At 44.3% G+C, this 25,038-nt stretch overlaps 2 protein-coding genes across 4 annotated transcripts; one reads left to right on the top strand and one right to left on the bottom strand.

The window, feature by feature from the left end:
• Positions 1-2,148: 2,148 nt before the first annotated feature.
• On the bottom strand, positions 2,149-3,076 carry OR51D1 (olfactory receptor family 51 subfamily D member 1; the record flags this gene model as incomplete). The annotated part of the gene is given in 6 exon segments (XM_082660083.1): positions 2,149-2,244; positions 2,246-2,757; positions 2,760-2,809; positions 2,811-2,964; positions 2,967-2,997; positions 2,999-3,076. Coding segments are annotated over 6 exon segments (921 nt in total).
• Positions 3,077-13,604: 10,528 nt separating this feature from the next.
• TRIM68 (tripartite motif containing 68) lies at positions 13,605-22,893 on the top strand. 3 transcript variants are annotated; one of them, XM_082659320.1, is made up of 8 exons: positions 13,605-13,670; positions 16,238-16,719; positions 18,326-18,421; positions 19,274-19,534; positions 20,001-20,023; positions 20,614-20,714; positions 20,907-21,047; positions 21,388-22,893. In XM_082659320.1, the coding sequence occupies exons 2-8, from the start codon at positions 16,294-16,296 to the stop codon at positions 21,549-21,551; spliced, it is 1,212 nt and encodes a 403-aa protein (XP_082515446.1). In that variant the 5' UTR covers positions 13,605-13,670; positions 16,238-16,293; the 3' UTR covers positions 21,552-22,893. The 3 variants fall into 3 exon arrangements, with proteins under 3 accessions (XP_082515446.1, XP_082515445.1, XP_082515447.1); XM_082659319.1 differs by having other exon boundaries at positions 20,907-21,570; XM_082659321.1 differs by having other exon boundaries at positions 13,655-13,792; positions 20,907-21,570.
• Positions 22,894-25,038: the final 2,145 nt, after the last annotated feature.

The raw sequence follows: 25,038 nt of genomic DNA, 5'->3' as shown, positions 1-25,038 counted from the left end.
TAATAACAATAAGTCAGGACAGCCACATGTGGCAAAACTGGTGATGCACTGCACAATACGGGAGCACCATTCACGTGGACCATGGTGCGGACAATGTTTCCTAAAGCTGTACAGTGAGACAACCATGAATATGATCATTTCTTGCATATTTACAACACTTTGAAGTCTACAAAGAACATTCATAGGGTTTAAGCTTTGCAACATCACTGCTATTGTAGTTTCTCATTATACGGAAGAGGAAACAAAATCCAGAGAGGTAATGCAGTATGTCACTTTATGATATTTCCAGGACTTTAACCTTATAAGTCGTACTTCAGTGTTCTTCCTTCTGCCTCAAATGAGCGTACATTGTTCTCTACCTATAATTCTTCAATGTGAACGTTTTTGACCTAACAAATTTCAAGAGCTGGAAGTTAAGTGAGTCTACGTGGGGGGGGGGGCGAGACCCCTGGGGGGGTGGTGACAGAGTCTTCACAATGTCTCCTATTACTCTCCTTCACACCCAACCCCCATCCTCGTTCACTGATTCCCCAAAGGGATTAAAAGAAACTCCCTACTATCAAGGACACCTAAACATGTTTAGTAGATTAGCAAGAAAGCCAAGGGAGAGGGGAAGATATGTGATTTGCTACTGAAGGCCAGCAATTTAGGGAGATCAGTGCCTCCAGAAGGGTGGGAGGAAAGAAGGGAAGAAGTCACAGAAGCACCTGAAATCCTTGTGGTCAGGATGAAGAAGGTATGGTCTGCCTATTGAGAAGATAACCACTGTGCTTTTCTATCAGTCCCAGAGACTGAAACATAATCCCAGGCTGAGCCCAAGCCAAGAAACTGGGCCTCTTTGAGTCATGGCTCCCAAATATGGAAATTATTTCAATTTCCTACCTCCATCCTGATATATACACACATTCTTCAATCAGTGCCCAGGAACACAGAAGTTATACCCATCTTGTGTCATATAATCCATACCCAGTGCACAAAGGAAATACTCCCTAAAACACAATAATCACAAACAAATCATACACACACACACCCCCTTGTACACATATCTTTTTTTTCACATATCCTTCAGACATTATATTCCACCGACATATGACTAAAGACATATATATTACACAAATGGATTTCATATCACAAATAAGATGCACAACAGATATACGCCCAAAGGTAAACACCACACATGCCAAAAGGCACAGCATCCCAACACTACACATTCCACACACTCATGCATATTATATATTCCACATTGTTATGAATATGTAACATTGTACATTTACATATTACAGATATGAAGGAAAAAAGAGGCAGCATTCTCATCAGATACACATAGATGCACATCACATACCAACTAACAGAGGCCACCTAAACATAATAAACGTACAGAGACATTATTTATGAAGTGTATACACACCAGGACACAACTATCACACAGACCAAAACACAACTGGCACATGTTCTATGTACTGACACGCACACACTAAAAATACATATAGTCACATAAACACACATGCTCACAGCCACAACCAGGGTAAACATCACCCTTTAGGAAAAACAGTCTCCAATAGAACCACATAGATGACATTGACATTGGCAGATTCCACATAAATACACTCACATGCATACAGAAAAGTAACATTTCATGTGAGCTGTTTCTTCGTTTGCTACCGTCTCCCTCCCTCCAATTACTATCACCCAAATACCTTCATTAACCCCTAAAAATGGCTGTGTAACCACTTTGGGGTCCAAGAAAGAAGCTTTATAGCTAACACAGATTCACTGACATGGATACATGGAAGCAAAATAATTAAAATCATATATCAAGACTGGAATGAATCCTGAGGTATGTCATTTACAGCCTTCTCATGTCAGTACTGGGTGTATTTTCTAGTTGGGAGAGAGGAATACAGCAAGGCCACCATAGCAGAGAGACTAGGGTGATCATTCACCAGGATAACCTGTCCAAACTGTCGTAAGTCTTTCTGTATTGACACATTCCTGGAGACAGAAATTCAAGGTCTATTTAAGTAGCTGGGAGCAGACATCCCAGTGGGTTGGATGTGCCAGTCACCAAGATGTTCAACAGGACCCAAATCCTGCCATCTTTGGTAGAGACTGAGGACACTGAAGAGATTATCCTGCTCACCTGCCGTCCTATAAGAATGTATGGAGGCCCTGTGAATGAATCTCCTTGGTTTTGGCTCCATAGACTATAGGGTTAACCATGGGTGGTAGTAGTAGATAGATAGATATTAGCCGTAATCACACGGAGAAGGGAAGTGGGGCCACCCAGCCTGTGTACCACCGAGAGCCTGATGAGGGGCACATAGAAGACCAGCACAGCACAGAGATGGGAGATGCAGGTGTTGAAAGCCTTGAGTGCTGCCCCCCGAGAGGACAGCTCCAACACTGCCCTCAGAATGAGGATACAGGAGAAGCCCGGGAAGAGAGAGTCAACGTCCATGACTGCAAGGATGATGAAGAGCCTGTACACCACACTGACCGTGGTGTCAGTACAGGACAGCTTCATAATATCTTGGGGCAGACAGAAGGAGTGTGTGACAGTGTGTGTTTGGCAGTATGACAACTGCTTCAGGATGAAGGGCAGGGGGAAGAAGAATACAAATCCTCTGGTCAGGGCAGCTAGTAAGATCTTGGTGACCGTGGTGACCGTAGGCCCTGTGAGCACAGAAGCATGCTGCAGTGGGTGGCAGGTGGTCACAACGTAGTCAAACGCCATGGCCAGCAGGACAGCTGACTCACGGCTGACAGAGCATGGATAAGGAACAGCTGGGCCAGACAGACGTTGAACTCGGCCCGTCAGGAAGAGGCTGGCCATCTTGGGCATAAGAATGGAGGAGAGGACTAGGTCAATGCTAGAAAGCACAGCCAGGAAGAGGTACATGGGCTCATGAAGGCACCTTTCCACACGGATGATGAGGACAATGGCCAGGTTGCCCAGGGTGGCCAACACAGTGGGAAAACCAGCCAAAAGTGGACATTAGGTCCCAGGCCCCAGGCCAGGGATGCCCACCAGCAGGAAGTATGCTGGGTAGACCAGAGTTCCATTTGGTGTGGCCATGGCAGGAATCAAGAATCAAGGTTTCTGCATCCCAAGTCCAGGGTCTATGAAAGGGAAAAGGAGAAATCACTCAGTCATGGCTCAGAGGAGAGAAAGGACTTATTAGGAAAGGACACTGAAACAGTGAGGGCAGCAAACAAAGACTAAGTACTTCTGGTAATTCTGAACTCCAGCCTCCTTCTGCTCTAATACCTCCCTGGGAGTCCCATTAATCTCAGTGTATGAAGCCCACTCAGAACACATGTGCAACAGCTCTTCATTTCCAGAGCTGATGTTTCTGACCACAGACACTGCTCTTGGCTACTTCCACAACAGAACTGCCAGGCTTGCACAGATCCTTCCAGATCCCAGCTTTTCTAGTGCATGTTAGGGTTAGGGTCTGTCTGAGTTCAGAGTTTGAGGTTCAGTCTGTGGTTGCCTTTAAGACTCACTCTAATCTGATTTTAGGATGGGAAGCAGGGGGTCAGTCTGAGCCTAGATTTCAAGAGATAGGTTTGTGTTTCAGCCTGAGTACCGTTTCTCAAAATTCCTTGATAGAATCATCTGAAGTGGTTATTGAAAACACTATCTCTCCAGGTCCTACTCCAGGCCCAGAGAATAAGGTTTTCCCGGGAAAGGGTCCAGAAATCTGGTTTAAAAAACAATAAATCCTTTCTCTCCAGGTGATTTTTTTTTTTTTTTTAATCAGAACAATTTGGGAAAAGCTTTCTGGTCTTCTGGGAGGTAGGGAGACAGGAGTGAAGAAAGACTATCATTTCTAGCCCCCAGCAAAGAAAGGAATATAGTCTTTCATTGGGATCTCTCAAGGCCCACATGAGAGTCAGTCCCAGATTGTGCTTGGCTGGGCTGTGACATGGAAACCAGATACAGCTGAGACATGAAAAGAAAATCAGTCTGTGTTGTCACCAGTGCTCTGTGGTATCCACAAGCACATCCTCCTTCCTCCACTACCCTCCCTGGGGAGCACAGAACACCCCAAGGTCAATTTCCTTTCTCTACACAGACCACTCTGTGGTCTCCCCTCCCCTCTCCTTTCCTCCCCACCCTGGGCTAAGCCTGGCACACTCACCAACAATGCTTCCGCCCCAGGCAGCTGCCCTTATATAGCTTCCCTGGGGGCCCTAAGGAGCGTGAGGGATGATGAACAGTGCACTACGCCAGGCTCCCTGGGAGCACCGCTCCGCTCAGGTGCTCAAGTAAATCTGAACCCAAACTCCTACCCTGGGGGGCTGCATTCTGTTACTAGTCTAAGGCCACCTTAGGAGACTAGAGGTAAGGGTAATGCAGTGGAGGTGAGGGATAACCTGCACTGGAAGAAAGGAGCTACTGGAATGGAGGCGTGGGCGCACACCTAAAAGCACACAGACGTGAATACGCCTGCTCACTCTCAGAGGCACTATCCTAGGGGATCCAGCCCTGTGCTCAGGCACTGCCTCTCGCTTCTTGATGCTGCCCCCTTATGGTAATGTAGGTGAATTGCAGCCTCGTGGCTACTTGGGCACTGACTGAGGTTGATGAACCGAGGACCTAACTTACCTTGAATGTGAGCTCCTGCCACTGCACTACGGCTGCTCCTTAGCTCACACCCCTCTCCCTAATAAGCCAACTCTTTATCCCTCGGGCTGCTAATAATAGCTCTCCTGCCCCCCGCCCCCAAATGAGACAGTGTAGAATGGTTGTTTAAATGTGGGGCTCTATCAGGAAACAGACTTATGTCCAAATCTGGGCTCAATCACATACCATCCTTAGCCTCAGTTTGATGTGAAAAATAAAATGAGATACTAGCAATTCTCCAGTAAATTACTGTGTTCATTATTATTGCTCAAAACAACTGGAAGGGCCAATGAAATAGAAGGAAATCCAGTTGAGATAGTGCTACAACAGCCAAAGGAAGAAAATACATTGAGGGGGAAGAGTGGACAGCAGTGCAGAAGGCTGCTTAGAGATCAAATAGTATGAGGACTGAAAATAAAAAGCCACTGGTTACCTTGGGAAGAACTGTTGAGGTGCGTTGGTATGAGTGGAGTCCTGAATGCAGCAGAGTGAGGAGTGAGTGAGTTGGGAAGAAATGGAGAAAGTGGATGTAGACCACTATTTTGAGAAGTTTGTACGTGAAGAGAAAGAGTGAAATGGGCAATACATGAAGAATTGATAGCTCTAAGGAGAGTTTTAAAATTTGTATTTTGGAGCTTAAACACAAGTAAATGTCAACAGGATGAAGTTAGTAGAGAGGCTCCCTGTCCTTTATTTCTCATATTCCTAGTGGAGTTCATTAACGCTGTGACCCAGGTAAACCCTCTGTCCTTCCCCCTCTATAGTGACCATGAGAAATTGTAATTGCTCCCATAGCATCACCCAAACAGGCAAAACCAATATCCTGAACTCCAGACATGGTAATGTCTATTGGACATCACTATTTAAGCATCCTTCAGGTACCTCAAACTCAGTGCCTCCAACTAAGTTCATTATCTCTGATCTGCAGTCTCTGCCCCCAATCTGTATTTTTTGTTCCCTGTCACAGAAATGACTCTGTTGCCCCAGCCAGGAACCTAGAAGCCTTCATCTCTGCCTTCTCCCTCTCTCTTACCTCTCTCTGATCCCATCCAATCAGTCACCAAGTTCTCTTTAATTTACATCCTGGATATCTCATGAATCAGATTATTTTTCTCCATCCCCTTTGCCTCCTAACCAAGATAATCTCTTGCCTAGACCATCAGAATAACTTGTTCACTGGTCAGCCTCATTGAAGATCTTTCCTACCAATTCACTGTCCACACTGTGGCCAGTGTGATCTTCCAAACACAAATCAGTTCATAGCATTTCCCCATTGACTTTAGAATGAAAAGTTGAAGTTCACACTCCATAACCCAATTCTTAAACCTTCTTGTGCAATCTCAGTGCACATTTCCACCCTATCTTCAACCATTCTACCTCCCTTTTTGCATGCCAAGTAGCAGGCACACTGAAATTATCCCCCTGCTTCAATGTACCATGCTTTCTCTCACCCTTCAGCTTTCGCATATGTTTTTCCCCATGGTAAAAATACTCATCTCACTTCCTGTTTTTCTTAATTCTTAGCTTTCAGATATCTGTTTAAACAACCTTCCTTAGGAAGATCTATTCTGGGTCCTAATCTTGATGTAATCACTTTACTTTTTTTCCCTTTGTTTCACTTAAAGACTTTAATGTTATGAGATTAATTATTCTTCATAGTTCCAAACAGAGCATATCCTCCTATTTTTATAGCGGGGGATGGACACTGATGTGTACGTTTAATAGGGGAGGTTTACATAGACTTCTTTCATTCACTCTTAATACAGAAATTATTGGTCCTCTTACTGATGTTCACTCATAACTCACAATTCAGTTACTTCAACTGAGTCATGTCTAATGGGCCGGTCCCCTTAAATTTTTATTAGGAACATCAAGCACCAAGTTGGCACAATTTTTGAATGAAGATTTTTCATGGGAATTTTTCAAGCATTTTTTCACTTGTTACAGTCACAAGAATAGTATCTTACTGCATAAGGTGAACTTTTAAAATAATAGTATATCCCTATATTTTTGTTTCAATATTTTTCACAAGAAATAAGGAAAAAATCATTCAGCATAAACAGAGTGTTAAAAGGTCCAGCCAATAATGGAGACTTCTGGCCAGGGATATACTCAAATTCTTGTCATAGGAGATGCTCAGTTATATGAACTTGCTGATAATAATTCCCCAGCTCCATATCATGACCCACCAGCTGTCCCTCAATATGGTCCTACACTGGCATTCTTTCAGTTCCTCAAATGAAAGTTCTCTTTTCTTACACCCACTTCCAAGCACTTGCTTTGGCTGGAATAGTCAACCTCTTTGTTTCCCTCCTCTACATATTAACTATTCTTAGATTCCACTGTAGGTACTGTTTCTACAAGGAAATCTTTCCTGTAAGAAAATGTTCTCTTGTTTCCAAGGGTATCCAAATTCCTTTTGCAGATGAATAATTCCCTTGTTTTTTGCTAGGAAACACTGATGGACATGGCCATACAAAGCCACAGACAGCCTTCATGAAAGAGAATATGGCTTTAGAAATGATTCTTTACATTAATAACTTGTATTAAGGCAAGAAAAAGAAATATATAGCATGAGAGTTAGAAAAAAATTATATTGAGTTGGCCAAAAACTTCGTTTGGGTTTTTCCATAAACTGTTATGGAAAACCCAAACGAACTTTTTGGCCAACCGAATATAATCATTATTTGTGGATTAGTGACTGAATATGTATAAAAATCCAAAAGAATCCATTGATAAATAATTAGAATTAATAAGTACAAAGAGATTGCAAATTACAAAGTCAATATACAAAATTCCACTGTATTTCTTTATAAAATAGACATGCTTTTATTAAAACAGCATTTACAATAGGAGGGAAAAGTCATATATCTAAGAATAAATCCAGTAAAGGATATAGAGAAACTTCTACACAGAAACCAGAAGGAATCCCTAAGAGAAACTGAAGAAGATCTAAATAATGGAAGAATAAACTATGTTCTTTTATTGGAAAACTCAATAATATTAAGAATTTAATTGAAGAATTTAATTATCTCCCCTAATTTTTCTACAGATTCAATGCAATCTCATTAATATCCTAACAGGTCATTTTGTAGAACTTGATAAGTTTAATTAAAAATTTATAGTGAAATGTAAATTGCTGAAAATAACCACAACACTCTTAAAGAATTGGACCAATGTGGGAAGACTTGCTATATCAAATATCAAGACTTATTATAAAGCTATAGTAATTATGAAAGCGTGATATTGGTGTAAGGTAGAAAATTGGGCCAATGAATAGAAATGAAAGTCCATTTGCTTTATTCATTCATCAGTGGACATTTAGGTGGTTTTCATTTCTTAGCTATTGTAAATAATGCTGCTATGAATGTGGCGGTGCAGATAGCTTTTTCAGATAGTATTTTATTTTCTTCAGATATATACCCAGAAGTGGTACTTCTGGATCATATGGTAATTCTATTTCTTTTTTAATCTTTGAGAAACCTCAATGCTGTTTTCCATCGTGGCTGTACTAATGTACATTCCCACTAACAGTACACAAGGGTTTCTTTTCTTCACATCCTGTCAACACTGATCTCTTGTCTTTTTGATAATAGCCAACCCAATAGATGTAAGGTATAATCTCATTGTATCTCCTTATGACTAGTGATGTTGAGCACCTTTTCATTACTTGTTGTCCATTTGTATATTTTCTTGGGAAAAAATGTGTTTTAAGTCCTTTGCCCAAGTTCTTTTTAATGGGATTGTTTTTGTTTTTTGCTATTGAGTAGTATGAGTTCCTTATATATTTTGGATATTACTCTCATCAGATAGATGATTTGCAAATATTTTTTCCTGTTCCATAAGTTGTCTTTTTATTTTACTGATTGTTTCTTTTGTTATTATGCCTGTTCAACTCAAACTCAAGTGATAGCAAGGAATATCTTGATCATCACTGTATCCTCAGTGCTAGGATTGCACCTGATATTTCTATCTATCTATCTTGGGACCATACAAGGCTATGTAGCAAAAAGGAAGCCCATTATAAAATAATAACAAGAGGACTTCCCTGGTGGCGCAGTGGTTTAGAATCCGCCGGCTGATGCAGCAGACACAGGTTTGAGCCCTGGTCTGGGAAGATCCCACATGCTGTGGAGCAACTAAGCCCGTGCGCCACGACTACTGAGCTTGCGCTCTAGAGCTCACAAGCCACAACAACTGAGCCTGCGTGACACAACTACTAAAGCCCGTGTGCCTAGATCCTGTGCTCCGTAACAAGAGAAGACACCGCAATGAGAAATGACAAGCCCATGCACCGAAACGAAGAGTAGCCTCACTCACCGCAACTAGAGAAAGCCCGCGCACAGCAACGAAGACCCAACGCAGCCAAAGAAAGAAAGAAAGAAAGAAGAAGAAGAAAAGATTCAACATTGCACTCAGGAGGGTTCTGGGAATATGGCAACACATCTTCGATTCTAATTTTGTGTGTCAAAAAATTCAAATAAAATAAAATTCAGTAAGAATCTACAATCCTGTCACACAAAAGAAAGCAAAAGTTGTTTCTAAAATTTGGGATTCCTATGAGTCTGTACAGAGTAAGGTGGAAGGCAACTAACCTACCTTGAAGGAAAGCTTTCATGAAACCATGCTGAGAGACCCTCACTTCGGAGCCTCCAGTATTTGGCCCCTGTGGAAAGAGCTCTGCCTCATGTCTCCATGGGTCTTACCTTACTTAAGAGTATGGGCTGGCCAGCTGACCTGTGCCGTTCCTTATAACCTTCCTAAGATGACGCCCAATCTAATGTTCACTGAGAAGGAGGCAGAACTCCATGAGAACCTGCATCAGCTAAGAACAGTGACTTATCAAATCATCTCTCATAACCATGAGCAAACAAAGGAAGCAAGTAATGTGGAAAATATCAGAGCTTGAAGAAAGGGAACAAATATGAGAAAACACATCAAATGCCCAGCAGGAAACAGGGCAGAACTGGGAGAATTTAGAAAAAAAAAAAAATCCATAGCATCAGTGAGAGCTGAGAAAATCCTGTTGTGTTAAAACATGAACAGATTGCTACTGAATAAAAGCAATGTGCAAGAAAATAAGAATTATTTGAAATAATAACAATAAAACAGAGTGTGCAAATCTTATGGGGAAATCTTGGTTGGTTCTTAACCAAGAGTGGGAAGAGATAGGAGTATTTTCTTGAATCCCTTAATCCCTAAGGTGTAAAACACAACAACAATAACAACAACAAAACCAAATCACTGAATAGAAACAGAGTATCCTTTGTCTTTCTGCACAACATTCTAGGAGAATCTCTCGAGTTGGCCATGCACAGTTCTTTGCTTTTTCAGCAAATATACAGACTTGGGCAAGAAAAAGTAAGAGACATGGAGGGGAAAATACAGGCATTCCAGAAGGAAAGGAAGGAGGGGATGGAGCAGATGGAGTAAAATCAACAGTCAAGGAAATAACTAGGAGAAAATTTCCAAAAGCCCAAAACCTGTCTTAAGATACAACATGCTCACTCATTCATAAAATAAAAGATGTATACTTAATTTCAGATGAAATTTCTGAATTCCAATAAAAAATAAACTATCCTGTATGCATCTAGACAGCTAAAGTAATGCCAAAATATACCAGCTAGCATGTAAGCTCCACAAAAGCATTTTTCTGTTTTGTTCACTGATATATTTCGATCACTTGAAAGAGTGCCTGTTACATAGCAGGCACTCAATAAATATTCATGGATGAATTTGCTGGCATTAAGGAATCAATCTCTACCTGAGGTCATGAAAATATTCTTTTAAATTACTTTGGGAAGTTTAATTGCTTTGACTTTTATAGTTATAGCTACAATCCATATGTGAGTGATATGAGGTTAGGGTTCGTGTTTCATTCTTTTCCATATGGATATTTGGTGTCGCCAGTACCATTTATTAAAAATATCCTTCTTTCCTCATTGCTCTATAGTACTACCTTTGTCATAGAACAACTGGCCATATATGAACGGGTGTGCTTCTGGGCTTTTTTTTCTATTCATTGGCCCAGTGGTACCCTGCACCAATATCACACTTTCATAATTACTATGATAACATGGAGAAATTATTTAAGAATTGTCTTAGCAAATAATCTGACTTGTCTTAGTGTGGATGTCCCAGAAACAAACTGGAAACATGGATCTGATTTCAAGTAGCTTATCTGGGAGGTGATCCCAGGATGAAATATCAGGAGTGTTGAGAAGTGAGAAATGGAAGGAAAGGAAGTCAATAAAGTGTGTATTATCAAGCAGGTTATCACCATGGGAAGCTGGGACTCCATTCTCTGCCACTCCTCTCCCTTAGCACAGAGAGAGCTCATCCCACAGTTAGCCACTCAACTTGTTGTCCTGGTCCATCTTGGATTCAGGCAGAGGGTTGGAATCTGTAGTTACAGTCATGGGCTATATCCAAGACAGAGCCTCACCTGGACACAGCTGTCTGCCTCTCACAGCAAACAAAGCACCCTGATGGAGGCCAGGAAGAAGAGCTGCTGTGCTTGTGCACTGCACTGATGTATCTTCAAAAGTGCTCTGTCCAGCTTTCTCCTCGGGAACTCAAACCCCCGCCCCCAGGAATACTAAGGTGCCCTTTTGCCAGGGTCCTTGAGAGTCAATCATAGTTATGGACAAATTGCCAAGTTACAAATGAAAAAGATCTCCCCTTTAACTGCTTTAACTTCACAGAAGCTCCAGAGAAGTGCAATCGACCCTTGAACAACACAGGTTTGAATTGTGTGGGTCCACTTATATGCAGATGTTTTTCAATAAATGTATCAGAAAATGTTTTGGAGATTTGCAACAATTTGAAAAATCTCACAGATGAACCATGTAGCCTGGAAATATTGAAAAAGTAAGAAAAAGTTAGGTATGTCATGAATGCATAAATTATATGTAGATACTAGTCTATCCTTACATAGGCATAAGGTGAGTGATATTTAATATAAAATTAATGTGTTAATTTTCTTACTGATTTACAACTTCGCTTTCAAAGAATTACATTATCATACAATATACCTGTCTGTCTCATAAATGGAGAAATTGTATATCAGCCTATCATCACATTTAAGTTGTTTTTTAAAAAATGAAAGTGTTTCCAATACTATATTATTAATATGACTATAATACTGAATGCCATAAAAATTTTATAATGATTCCTTCATTAGTGTATAGGCTAGGCTACGGTGAAACAATCATATCAATTATATAGGCTACCACAAAGCAATCATATTGCTGCTTCTTTGTTATCAATGCATGAATTATTATAACTACAAATATTAATTTCTTTTTCACATTATCTTTTCATTTTTTATGTCTAGTGTTAATAATATCTATAACATCTACAGTGTTTTGTATAAGACAATATTGATGTATGTACTGATAGACTGGTGATTCATCTTTTAAACAGAAGATGTAAAGTTATGATGTTGATATAGTACAGTATAGTAAATGCATTTTCTCTTCCTTATAATTTTCTTGCTAACGTTTTTTCTCTAGTTTACTTTATTATAAGCATATAATACAAACAAAATATGTATTAATCGACTGTTTTATGTTATTGGTAAGATTTCAGGCCAACTGTAGGCTACTAGCAGTTAAGGTTTGGGGGAGTCAAAAGTTATATGCATATTTTTGACTGTACAGGTGGCCCCTGCAATATTTAAGGGCTCACTGTACAACTAACTTGATTTTGAGTTCCTTAAACAGTCTGTGGCCTATGGTTGTAATTCCAGCATCCAGCACAAAGTGCAAAAAGTGAATGCTCAATAAATGTTTAAAGTGGCTTGTTCCGATTAATCCATTTACTACTCTGTTAGGCAGCCGTGCCTACAGATCCAGGTGAGACACAGGGTACAGCTCAGACCTCAGCTACCTCTTTTCTTCTTTTTTTGCTCATGGTCCCATTTGTTTCAGGAATTTTCTGGGCCTCACCCTTCAGAATTTCAACCATGGCCTGAGCCCTGACATTGGCATGAAGAACCAAAGAGTATCAGTCCCAACAAGAAAATCATTTGAAACTGGGCTTCAGTTGGAGGATTTCCCGGTTATTTTCCACACAGGCAGGATGTGCCTTTATTTGCTTATTCAGTAAACACTGAAGTATCAGGAAAAGGACAAGGTGCAGAGACTACAAAGAAAAACCGAAATCACTGCCTTAAGTATGACTTTGCGTGTGCACATGTCTGTGTGTTTAGGCGAGGGACGAACACCGCTCGTTTAAAATTTTTTTCCAATTTGCATAGCAGTTTCAGACGAGGAATTCCACTTCTCCTCCGCCAGTTCCCACCATCTGCTTCTAACTCTGAAGGGGGGGGGGATGTGGCAATAGTGATGAGAGACTGCCTGCTGAAGTACTGAAGGATAAGAGCTTGCCAAGAAAACCCAGGGTTTTTTATGAGAAACCACCATCTGCATCCTGGAGCCAGGAGAGGTCGCTCATCTTGCAGGAAAGTGCAAAGTCCACTGCATTATCAGTGCCCAGCCCCGCACTAAATTGGGTCTCAGAATCAGACATGGCTGATCTCATAGGCTGCTGAGTTTAACGTGGAAAACTGGCAAAGGAACAGCATTAGGTCCGGGGCTACGACCCGGAAGGAACAAGGTTCGCTCTGAAGAGCCACTAGTCATCCAGAGCGTAAGCGTGAGGCGCAAGGGGTTCTTTGAGCCGAGGGCCAGCTAGGCCTCTGTTACTGCATGGCCCGAGGGGCTTTATCCAAGGGCCTCACCCCTTCGACCCGTCCTCGACTGGCTCCTGGGCCCTCTTACAGTTTAGAGGGCTCTGAGTGGGGGAAGAGGCCAGAAAAACCGAAGAGAAAATACGCCGTCCGGCCAAGAGGTGTGCGGGGCCCTGTCCCCTCCTCCGATTGGCTAGGGGGTGTCCTGTTCCCTGTCTGTGATTGGCTGCTCCCACAAAGATGCCGCCGGCGAGCTCATTGGCTCCGGCCCTGTGGGCGGGGCCTCGGAATCCTGCAGGAGAAACCAAGGAGCTGGGTGCTGCTGAGGCCTAGGTCTCCGAGCCGGCGGTAAGTGCCGGGCTGGCTGGGCCAGCCGGTTCGGAAGCTGCGGACACTCGGCCGTGGGAACCAAGCGGGCGTCTCCACGTTTGGTTTCAGCCTCGGGGCGCTACTCCCGGCTGAGAAGGGAGGTGGGTAGACAGTTGTGCCTCTTCAGAGGTCCTGCAGGCCGTCAGCCTCACTCTGCCCCCACCCGCCCGGGACCCTCGGGCCCTACCCGGCGTCCTGTGGCCCGGAGGTTACCCTCCCCCTCTCTCCTCCCGAACCCCGGAGGTCACCGCCTCCTCACTTCCCACTTTGGCCCCTCCTCTCGAGTCTCTTCCCGGCTTCGCCCCCCCCACCCCCCGCAAATGTCTTTCCTAGAAGGCTTCCCACTGTGCCAAACGCACGGTTGAAGCAATTAAATGTTTAATAATTAAAGTTTTGTCAAAGTAATCTGTGTATCATGAAAACAAAACAATAAGGCAATAGATGCCTGCCCCTAAATCCTCTTTTGCAGAGGCCACTACATTTAACTTGTTCATGTTTAGAGCTTTTCATGACCCTACTAAATCTAAATAATGTGCTTCCATCGCATTTCTTGATTAATCATTTTGATATTTCTTTACCTCACTTCCCTTCTCCACCATCTTCTCAGTTTTTCAGTAGCTATTTTCAATTCTTTGTTAATCTCTGTAGCTTTAAATCATAGATATCAGCCTCTGTTGTGTCAGCCTTAGGTAGTAGTTCTTGGGGCCCCTCCGTGGTGGTAGATGAGGATATTGACATTTCGTCCATATCCAGCCTACTATCAGCTAGACCTTAACATTTACATTTAATACTCGTGTATTCAGAAATATTTGAGCACTGTTTCTGGCCTTAGGGATATGGTCGTGAACAAAATAGAGTATGTCAGTATCCTCATGAAACTTCTACTGTGGGAAGTAAGACAATAAACACATATGTGTCAAATGACATTAAGAGCAGGAATTTGGAGAAGTCATTTCAAGCTGGGAGGACAGCAGGAATCCAAGTGGGTGGAATGAATGGACATGGGGTCTGCGAGAAAATGTGGAAGTTCCTCCTTTGACTGGGCTGTTTCAGGGTGAAGAGAGAGCTTCTTGTTGGACTGAGGGCTGGGGAACCAGGATAGGCTCTTCAGTAGGTTAGTGATTTAGTAAAACAAGGTTTTAGGATATTGGTCCTACAGTTTGGTAGTGACAGTGGGAGGAGGAAAAGTAAGAGACAGGGAGGCCAGTGAGAAGGCAGGACCTGCTGATGGCCTGTAACAGACAGTTCTGCAAAATCTACCTACTGCCCCACTTCCTTCAGGAAACCTCACAGGACTACCATTAAACCACAGTGATTTCTCTCTCCTCTTGAATTTTTATTATACTTTGCAGCTGGAGAGGTTAAGTACTTTGCCCAAGATAGAATGGCAGAGCCCAGGACCAAGCATCTGCTAAATGAGGGGAGGGTAGAATAATGGTTTCTACTTAGGGTTTTGAAATACATTGAGCCAATCCATGTAAAATGCTCAGAAGAGTGCCTGGCATATAGTGTACGCAAGGAGTGCTCGCTTTTATTATTAATGTATAATATGCTCTCAACTCCCTAACTTAATTATAAAAGCATTTTGGGTTTTAGAACTGTTTTCTGTGTCTAGCTCCTTTATTCCTTCAGCAAATGCTTATTCAGCAATAACTGCATGACAGGCACTTTTTAGGTCCTAAGGATACAATGATGACTAAGACCATCAGGGCTTTTCCCTTTATAGACTAACTGGTAACACAGACTTGCATGGTGAACAAATAAACATTGTCAACTGTACCAAGAGCCTGCCATTGGTCATTCAAGTTCTGTGCCCGCATATGGCCCTAGCAGAAATCTCAGGTTTCTTGCTGGAGTAGTGGATTCATCAATATGGGTTTAATTATCATCAGATGACCTTTGTTTTTATCTTCCAAGGGCTGTTTGTCCATATCTGCTCCTAATGTATCACTGAGGAGAGTGTCTTGGCATCTTAGCGGTTGTTAGTGCTGGAGAAGTGGACAGAGGTTTACAGGACTGGGGAGAGTTGCTGGTTCCCTTATACCTTACACTTCAGTGTGCAACACAAGAAAACAAATTGAGCATATAGGCCATGGGCTTCTGGCATATTACCTTTTCTGCACCTTGACGTACATAAATATACATAGAAACATCCTAGAGAGTGAGGAAGGTGGGTATTTCTGGCCTTATTTTGGAGAGTGAAACCACACGAAGTTCAAGAGAAACAGTGCTGATTTCGAGAGCACAATGGAGGTGGAGTGAGAATGGGCTGGCGAGCGAACCCACAGGAGGGTCAGAGATGACCAGGTGAATGGGAACTGAGAATTCCCAGCATCCCAACATTCAGGCATCCCCAGATGTCCCTTCCGTGGCGTGAGAAACGTGACCCAGTGGATTCAGTTGGGAAGGCCAGAGCTTATTAAACAGGGTTCATAAAGGATCCAAAAGAGGAAGTTATTTTTTTCAGTCACTACTTATCCCTTTTACCTATCCCTCTGCTCTTCTGCTCTTTTATCCCTTATTTGGGTTTCTTTCCTTCTTCTCAGCCTTCAGTGGCTCCGCCTGGTTTTATTCATATTCTGAGGAGGGTGTGACAGGAGCCATGGATCCTGCAGCATTGGTGGAAGCCGTTGTAGAAGAAGTGGCCTGTCCCATCTGCATGACCTTCCTGAAAGAGCCCGTGAGCATCGACTGTGGCCACAGCTTCTGCCACAACTGTCTCTCTGGGCTCTGGGAGGTCCCAGGAGAATCCCAGAACTGGGGTTACTCGTGTCCCCTCTGCCGGGCTCCCGTCCAGCCAAGGAACCTGCGGCCTAATTGGCAGCTGGCCAACGTTGTAGAAAAAGTCCGACGGCTAGGGCTGCATCCAGGAATGGGGCTGAAGGGCGACGTGTGCGAGACCCACGAGGAGCAGCTAAAGATGTTCTGCAAAGAGGATGGCCTGATCGTGTGCGAGGCCTGTGGCCGGTCCCCCGAGCACGAGGCCCACAGTGTCGTGCCCATGGAGGATGTCGCCTGGGATTATAAGGTGGGAGATTAAGGCCAGCTCCCCCCAGTCTCTCCCCTGCCCTTCACTTGGCTATCTCTAGATCAAGAACTTGACCAGGGACCCCAGAGACAAAATGAGAGCTGATTCCTTTGGCTTCTCGCACCCCCAGATCCCAGGGACCCGTGAGCTGTACCTCTCCTTACGTTTGTGACCTCCTTTGACTTCCTTCTTTCCCACTTTCACACCTCACCCCAGTCCCAACAGGTTTAATGCCTAACCCAAACTTGCTTTCCTTACTAAGAATTTGAGGGAGACCATTTTGGTCTAGTTGGGGTTCTGGGCGCCTTGGATGAGGTGGTCAAGTCTGTACCTATCAGAACGTGCAAACTCCTCCTAGCAATGCCACAGATAATCATTGAACATCAGGTGAGTCACTTTAAACTCCTCATTTTATAGACAAAACAAAGGCTTAGAAATTTGAGATCATGATCATTGGTTTTAGAGCTAGAAGGGACCGTGGCTGAGTCATTTAGGATTGAGTGAGATTGTCTAATCTAATGTTGTAGGGACCCTTCTGACTTAAGTTAATTAAAGGAAGATCAAAGGCCTTCTTACTCTTCAGCCACTGTGCTTTCTCTTCTCCTTACCTTCTATTTATTGGGGGCAATAGGGGGAGCCATCTCTGACACCCACTGCTCCTTTTTTATAGCTATCCTATCAACTTCTAACTTCTTATATTTTCCGTAGATGTCCATGCTGACATATCTTTATTGGAATCACTATCCCAATGATTCTGTGATCCATTGATCCTGTACTGGTCTTAATTCTCTTTCTTGAAGTTGAGATTAGAAGGTAAAATTGTAAGATGAATCCCCTGAATTAGCTGTTTTCCTATGCAAAAAGAATTTCTGAAAAATTAAAAGTATTTATTTATTTTGTTTTGCAAGTATTAGAATAGGGAGGCAGTATACCATAGGCATAAGAGTTAAAGAGCTGGGTTAAATCCCAGCCCAACCATTTACTAGATGAGTGACTTTGCGTAGGTCACTCTCTAAGCCTCAGTTTTGTTGGTACATCTTTAATAAAATGGTCCATATTATTATGAGATTACTGTATGCTTCCCAGTAGTCATCTCTTGCATTAGAGTCTAGGATGGTACTTCTTATCTTTAGGGTGCATATGAACCACACAAGGGTCTTGCTAAAATTCAGGAGGTCTGGGGTGAAGCCCAAGATCCTGCATTGCTAACAAGCTCCCAGGTGATGTTGATGCTGCTGACACACGTGGACCACACTTTGAATAACAAGGTTTAGGAGGCTGTAGGATAACAAAGCAGATAAGGATAAAAAGAGGCATGGATAGGAAAAGTCCGAGATAGTTTTCTGGCCAGGTTGGAAATGGACCTTTTCTCCTGCTTTACAGAAACTTAGAGACTGTGGGAGTTGAAATGATTCTCAGATTGAGAGACCTTGGATGTAATCTGGGCAGGAATCTGCTCCCTCTGTGGTGTTCCCTTTTCTCCCAGCATGCATTCTGGCCCACCCCCTGAGGGATGCTTGTTTTCCCATCACCTACCAATGCTAGGAAGCCTGGCTATCCACCCAGGCTGCCCGAGGTGTCCTCATGAGGTTTTTGTCTCCTTCAGTGGAAACTCCATGAGGCTTTGGAACATCTGAGGAAAGAGCAAGAAGAGGCCTGGAAGCTGGAAGTTGGTGAGAGGAAACGAACTGCAAACTGGAAGGCAAGTTGCCCCCTGGGGAAAGGAGGCACAGACGTGTGGTCCCTGTGTTGTCCTGAAGCTGGCCCATGGCACCTTCCTCATCTCTGTGAGGCAGAATGTGGGGTTTGAGGTCAGAGAGCCTGGGGTCCTCATGCCCGCTTTCTCTACTAGGTGTGTGGCCTTCAGCTGGCCTTGGGACCACTCACTTCCAGTTTCTTGAATGTGATGTAGAGATAACTTCTGGGCTCTCCTCATATGTGAGAAAGGAAAAGTACACACCTTACATATGCTTTAGCTCACAGAGGTATGACTTGTATAATGCTTAGTAAAGCATAGCTTCTGTTTCTCTTTCCTCAGCTAAAGCATATTTACTAAAAGTTAAGTTATTAAAATAGTGGAAAATCACTTCAGAAATAAACCCAAGGCCCACAAATATCAAACTATCAGAACTTGTGATCGATGGAAGGTAACACTGAATCAGTCTAAAACAGCATATAGAATTGATACAATACCAGTAAGAAACAAAATCGTCTGACAGTGTAGTTGTTACACTGCCTGGTCATTATTCTGAAAATAGAATATATTATTCTGAAAATGGAAAATAGTCTGGAATATATAGTGCAAAGGTAATATCCTGGGCCCTCCTGGGGTCAACAAGAGTTAGTAATAGGGACTGAGGAGCATGTACTGGAGCTGTGGGAACAGGAAGTTAGGAAAAATCATATCCTTTGTCTGTGCCTCTACAGTGCCTGGCACACAGTTGGTACCAGGACATTCCAGAGTGCGTGTGTGTGTGCACATACCAGCGTCCTCAATCCTGGGTGGCCCTTACACGACCAGTATCCGTGCTGATTTCTGATCTTGGCTTTACAGATACAGGTGGAAACCCGAAAGCAGAGCATCATATGGGAGTTTGAGAAGTACCGGCGATTACTAAAGAAAAAACAGCCACCAGGTCGGCGGCTGGAAGTAGAGGCCGCCGCCGCTCTGGCCAGCCTGGAGCAGGAGGAAGGGGAGACCACGCAGAAACTGGGGGTGAGTCACAACGCACTCATCCAGCAGAGCCGGGTCCTGTGGAGGATGATCGCAGAGCTGGAAGAAAGGTCTCAGAGGCCTGTCCGCTGGATGCTGCAGGTGAGGGGCAGGCTTTCCTGGGAAGTCTGAGCAAGAGCTGAGGGTGGCCTGGGACTGTAGGAGAGGGGGGACCTCGTCTTCAGTGGGACCTGTCAGCACTCAGCCTGCCAGATATGGATTCCGTATACCCGCTGCTAATGCCGGCTGTTCCCCTACCCCTGGTTGGGTGGATGACCTCGTGGCCTCCTAGAGGGACATTGTCTAGGCGGCCCTCACATCATACCCGTCCCTCCCTCTGGCCAGAGAGTTGAGATGGAGCCCGAAGTTGGCCAGTGAAGCCAGGGCTCAGCCTGCCCTGCCTGCCTCCTGTAGGCTTCTCTCCCGCTCCCTCTACACGCCTTCTCTCCAGCTTTGCTCTCTGCCTTCCCCTTCCCTCGGAGAAACTCCCTCCTACAGCTCTGTGTCTGTCTGGTCCCTCCAAGGAATGGGGCATACTCATGTGCTGCATATCTTTTTCTCCTTCTAGGGTATTCAGGAAGTCTTAAACAGGTATGTTTCCATCTCTGGAGCCCCTCGACAGCCCTGTAAGAGAAAGTGGGTCCTGGCCAGAGCCAGAAGTGGGGAAGGAACGTAGACCAAGTACCTACAGAAAAGTGGGTGCTGGTTCGTAATCTTCTGCCCCTTCCATTGTATTGGCTAAGGAAGCTTTCAGCATCTTTCTTTTTTCTTCTTTGTGCTTGGCCAAATTCATTTCAAGCATTACCAATAAGAGTTTCAGGTAGAGCTATAATGTATGGTTTCAAGTAGATGGCCCAAGGAGGGGAGAAGACTGCAGCTGTCTCCAGTAGCATCGGTGCTCTGAGTCTGCATATGGGCCCTTCTCTGCAGTACACCTCTTCCTCTCCCAGTGTCAGATTCACACCTAACCCTTCCCATGGCCTAGGTATGTGAATATTCTCTCTGTGCCACAAGCCGTTCAGCTCAGTCAAATAATCATCACATCTCTGCTCTGCCTGGTATCGCTGGGGAGGGGCACCTCGCTGACCCCGTCCCTGGCCAAGCCCCCTTCCCTGTACTAAGGGAAGGCCCGTGTGGCAGAGCCAGGACTTCTGGCCCCAAGGCCTACCCCTCTCTATCAGGAGCAAGTCTTGGAGCCTGCAGAGACCAGAACCAGTCTCGCTGGAGCTGAAGACGGACTGCCGTGTGCTGGGGCTCAGAGAGATCCTGAAGACGTATGCAGGTAATGAACGCTCGGCGGGATTGTGATGAGCGGGGGGCGGGACCCCTCCCGGAGAAATGAAATGGCTCAGTGCCCTCTGGATGCCCATCGCCCACCCGCCACTGAGGAAATCGCTGGCTGTATCTATCGCAGAGACCTCGCCCAGGCCCCCTCGCTCTGTGTCAGGGTACCAACCAGGATCTTTTTCCCTAGCGGATGTGCGGCTGGATCCAGACACTGCTTATTCTCGCCTCATCGTGTCTGAGGACAGAAAATGCGTGCGCTATGGAGACACCAAGCAGAAGCTGCCCGACAATCCTGAGAGATTTTACCGCTACAATATCGTCCTGGGCAGTCAGTGCATCTCCTCGGGTCGGCACTACTGGGAGGTGGAGGTGGGAGACAGGTCTGAATGGGGCCTGGGAGTGTGTAAGGAAAATGTAGACCGGAAGGAGGTGGTCTATTTATCCCCCCACTACGGATTCTGGGTGATCAGGCTGAGGAAGGGCGATGAGTACCGGGCAGGCACCGACGAATACCCACTCCTGTCCTTGCCCGTCCCTCCCCGCCGGGTGGGAGTCTTCCTGGATTATGAGGCCCATGATATCTCCTTCTACAACGTGACTGACAGCGGCTCCCACATTTTCACTTTCCCCCACTATCCCTTCCCTGGGCGCCTCCTGCCCTATTTCAGTCCTTGCTACAGCATCGGAGCCAACAACACCGCTCCCCTGGCCATCTGCTCCCTGGACGGGGACGACTAAGAGAGCCACCATTTTACCCAGAGGCCTTGGAATGTCGCCTGGCCCGCAGGGGTCTTGGAGGACCCTGCCCCTGATGAGTGTCCCCTGGAACTGAGCTGAGCCTGGAACCCAGGGATTCCTCTGCCTGACCCAGTGGTGTGTCGCTACCGGGCCAGTCTCCCACTAAACCACTCATGTTAAAAAGCTGAGGCTCGGCAAAAGGAGCATCGCACCCCCGCGGGAAGTATGACAAGGCTTTTGGTGAGGATCACAGCGGCTCTAAGGACCAGGATAGTGCTTTCTGCAGGTCACGCCCCTCTTCCCCGTCCCTGTCAGTGCCATAATTCAGTGAGGGTGATGAATTAGATCCGATCTTCAGGAAACCCATTGGGTCAGGTTTACCGACAAGCCAGAAGAATACTGTCCGTGTCCAGAGCTGGTTGCTGTGCTGATAGCAGCAGGAGGATGCTTCACCTGAGGTGTACTGAGGTGCCTCTGAGCACCCATATTTCACCCCAACTCTCTGACCTCCCAGCTAGAGAAATGCATCACCAATTGCCCAGACCGCCCCAGTGGCCATCTCCTCTCTGAGCACAAGCTGGGCAAGTCACTAATCTCAGACTGTAATGAGAGCTGTGTCCTGGTCCTGCCCTTTTCTCTAAATGTCAGAATCGGAAAACCTGTGCGCCTTGTTTCTATTTTCACTTCATGGATGAAGAGACTGAAATGGCCTTAGCGCAGTCAGTTATTTCTAACAAAGCTGATGGAAAGAAGAGTGTATAGATCATAAAGTATTTCTCACATTCAAATGAAACCAGACTGACAGACTCACTTCTCAGGTCACATGTCTGCATATCATTCATTACATTCAGGTCTGAAACACCCCAATGTTTGAAAGATTTTAAGTGTCCTCAATGGGAAAATGGGTATAGTAACTGCATACTCTCCTACCTCGCAGGATTGTTGTGAAGATCTCAGTTCCATCCCGTACTTTTGTTCCTTTCTCAGGGACAGGGAAGGCAAGCCATGAATTTTGCCTGTGGTGGCAACCTTCCCATCTCACCTTTTTACAGCATCTTTGCAGCACTGCCTTAGCTTCTTAGGGCCTCTCCTGACAGTCCTGTCCTTTTAGACCAAAAGATACCCATGCCCTGGCCAACTCCGGGCCACGGTAATATATTGAGCGTCTATTATATGTGTTTGTCTTTGGGTTAGAACAGGGACTGTGACATTAGGGTAGAGAATGGAAATAATACAAAGACAAATGTAAAACAAATGCACTGAAAGGAAGGCTCACCCACAAGCTCATTGGGCTAAAGTTTGGATCTTTGTTTGTCACCAAGGGAATCTTCATGGTTCTGGTAAATATTCTGCCTTTCTCTTCCCTAAATCTGTGACAGAAGGAATAAAGCAGGAGGGAGGTGTGGGGAGGAAGAATAGGACTAGGCAGAAAAAGCCATATATGATAATGAAAGGGAATTAAGACTGTATATCTGGGCTATTGGCCCTTCAGAGTGATTGTTGTATGTGACGAAAATAATTCATTACCGGTCTTAAAAGTGTGATGTGGGAATGATTGTGCTGGAAACAAACTGTAAAGCAAGCATATGAGAACTATGGGTTTTGCCTGTTGTGAGGGGCTACAATATATACATTATGTATTGTCACTGTGATGCTGTGTAACACAACCTCTGATGTAGTCTAAGCTTGAAAGTAGTGACTGTTGAGTTAGGATTGGGCAGCAAAGTAGATACTAGGTTAGGTACAGGCAGAAGCAAAATCATTCCTGTAATAAAGAATAGCAAAAATTGTCTTTCTACCTTAATTGTGTTGGTTGTTCACATATGAAGGAGGTGAAACAGGCCAAAGTGGAGAAATAAACTCATTCCTCCCACCATGCTTCCAAGTTGCTCCTTGAGCATTAGCAGTAGAAGGGGAGAACTTGCTATCATCCGCCTGGAGGGAAATGAACTGGTAAGTCACAGACCTGGTATTGACAAAGGGTTGAACAGACCTACATTAGAGGGACCATATATCTTTGTGTGTGTAGGGGAGCAGGGCAGGGCACGGGGACTCCCTGGGGAAGTGTGTATAGACTTGAGAAATAGATCTTTAGGAAGTGCTTCCAGCTATGTCCATGGAAACTTAACAGAGAGTCTAGGAACTGCATCAGTGTTCTTTTCTGTGGTTTTATTAGGCCAAATCTTGGAAGGTTCCTAAAAAAGAATTATTAGGTGATAAATTCATTCAAACCTAGAATGAATTAAGGAGTGGAATGGCATTATTTGTAATGTGCTCTTTGGGTTTTTGTTTTTGTTTTTACATTTATAAGCTGATTTGGGTGCTGTGATTACTTGTTAAAAGAATTACAAGGTTAAATATATTATGTGTTATCATAATGTCTGATTTTTAAGACCAGGCAAAAAGATAAAAGGTCTTAAGTGTATGAAAATCCTTTTCTCTAGGGTAGTTGCTTACACTTCCTTTCTAAGAACAAGAACCTTATTTGTCTGCTTCACCAATGTAGCCCAAGTCTAGCATTGTGTGTGTGTGTGTGTGTGTGTGTGTGTGTGTGTGTGTGTGTGTGCATGTCTACATATTTAAGTGAGGGAACTTTCATTCATATACCTAGAATCAAAACGAAAATAAGATCTTCTTGCCTCATAGGGGCATGAAAGACTGGATGTTATTTAATTACAGTCCTGTTCAGAAACTGATTTGATGGCTAATTACAAAAGTGGTCCTGAAGGGGACAAGGCAGGTAGCCATGTGGAGGGCAGAGTGCCTGCACCGCTCCCTGGAATGCCTAGGGTTGTACCTCCAACTTGGTGTGATAATTCACTACAAGGCAGGGGTGAACTTTGCCCATCCTTGTTTTGCTGGCAAAGAAACCAAGGGGTGCAATGCCTGAGCCTTGAGGGGAAAGGCTATTCAAAGGGTAAAATGCTTGGGTCCTGCGAAAGGTGGATACAGCGGGCAAACCTTGGGGTAGCAACTCCCCACAGGAAATCCAATCTCTCTTTTTTCCAAGGAGGATTGGCTGTAATCTCAAGAATCCTAACACAGAGTCCACTGTTGCTCCCAGGCTCTAGTTAAATGAGCACACGTTGCTTCACGTGCTGGGCAGGGGTCGTATCTGAATATATTGGGAGAAGCGCAGGTTTTTCTGTTTGGGGCAGCCATGGCAGAGAACCAGTCCATTTTGGGAAGTATGAAGTTCAATATTTGAGTACCAACGGTGGGTCTCAGCTAGTTTCAGTGAGTACTGGCGTGAATGAAACACAAAGCTGGCAGGGCAGGCTTCTGATTGAAATGCCGAAAAGAAATTTCTGTTTTGAATGCAGGCTGGACTATCCCTTTGTCACTTTCCATCAGATGCTTTAATGCGTCTGATAACTCGTTGATTAAATGGGCATAGCCAAATCATTGGGTTGCTTGTAGAGAAAGAATAGTGTGACTAAATTGAAATCTTATCAAATACGCTTAACCATCTCACGATCTTGATTTGGTTTTATGTTATGGGGTTGAAGGAGAGTTTCTTTTTTCTACTCTTTGGGAACTCAGTGCATTGTTATCTGATTTTGAGAGGTTGATTCCTACTT

Source organism: Grampus griseus, assembly GCF_964374135.1.
Source record: "Grampus griseus genome assembly, chromosome: 8".
Taxonomy (NCBI): Eukaryota; Metazoa; Chordata; class Mammalia; order Artiodactyla; family Delphinidae; genus Grampus; species Grampus griseus.
Note: the sequence above shows the minus strand (reverse complement) of the source record. Positions and strands in the feature narration are given on the sequence as shown.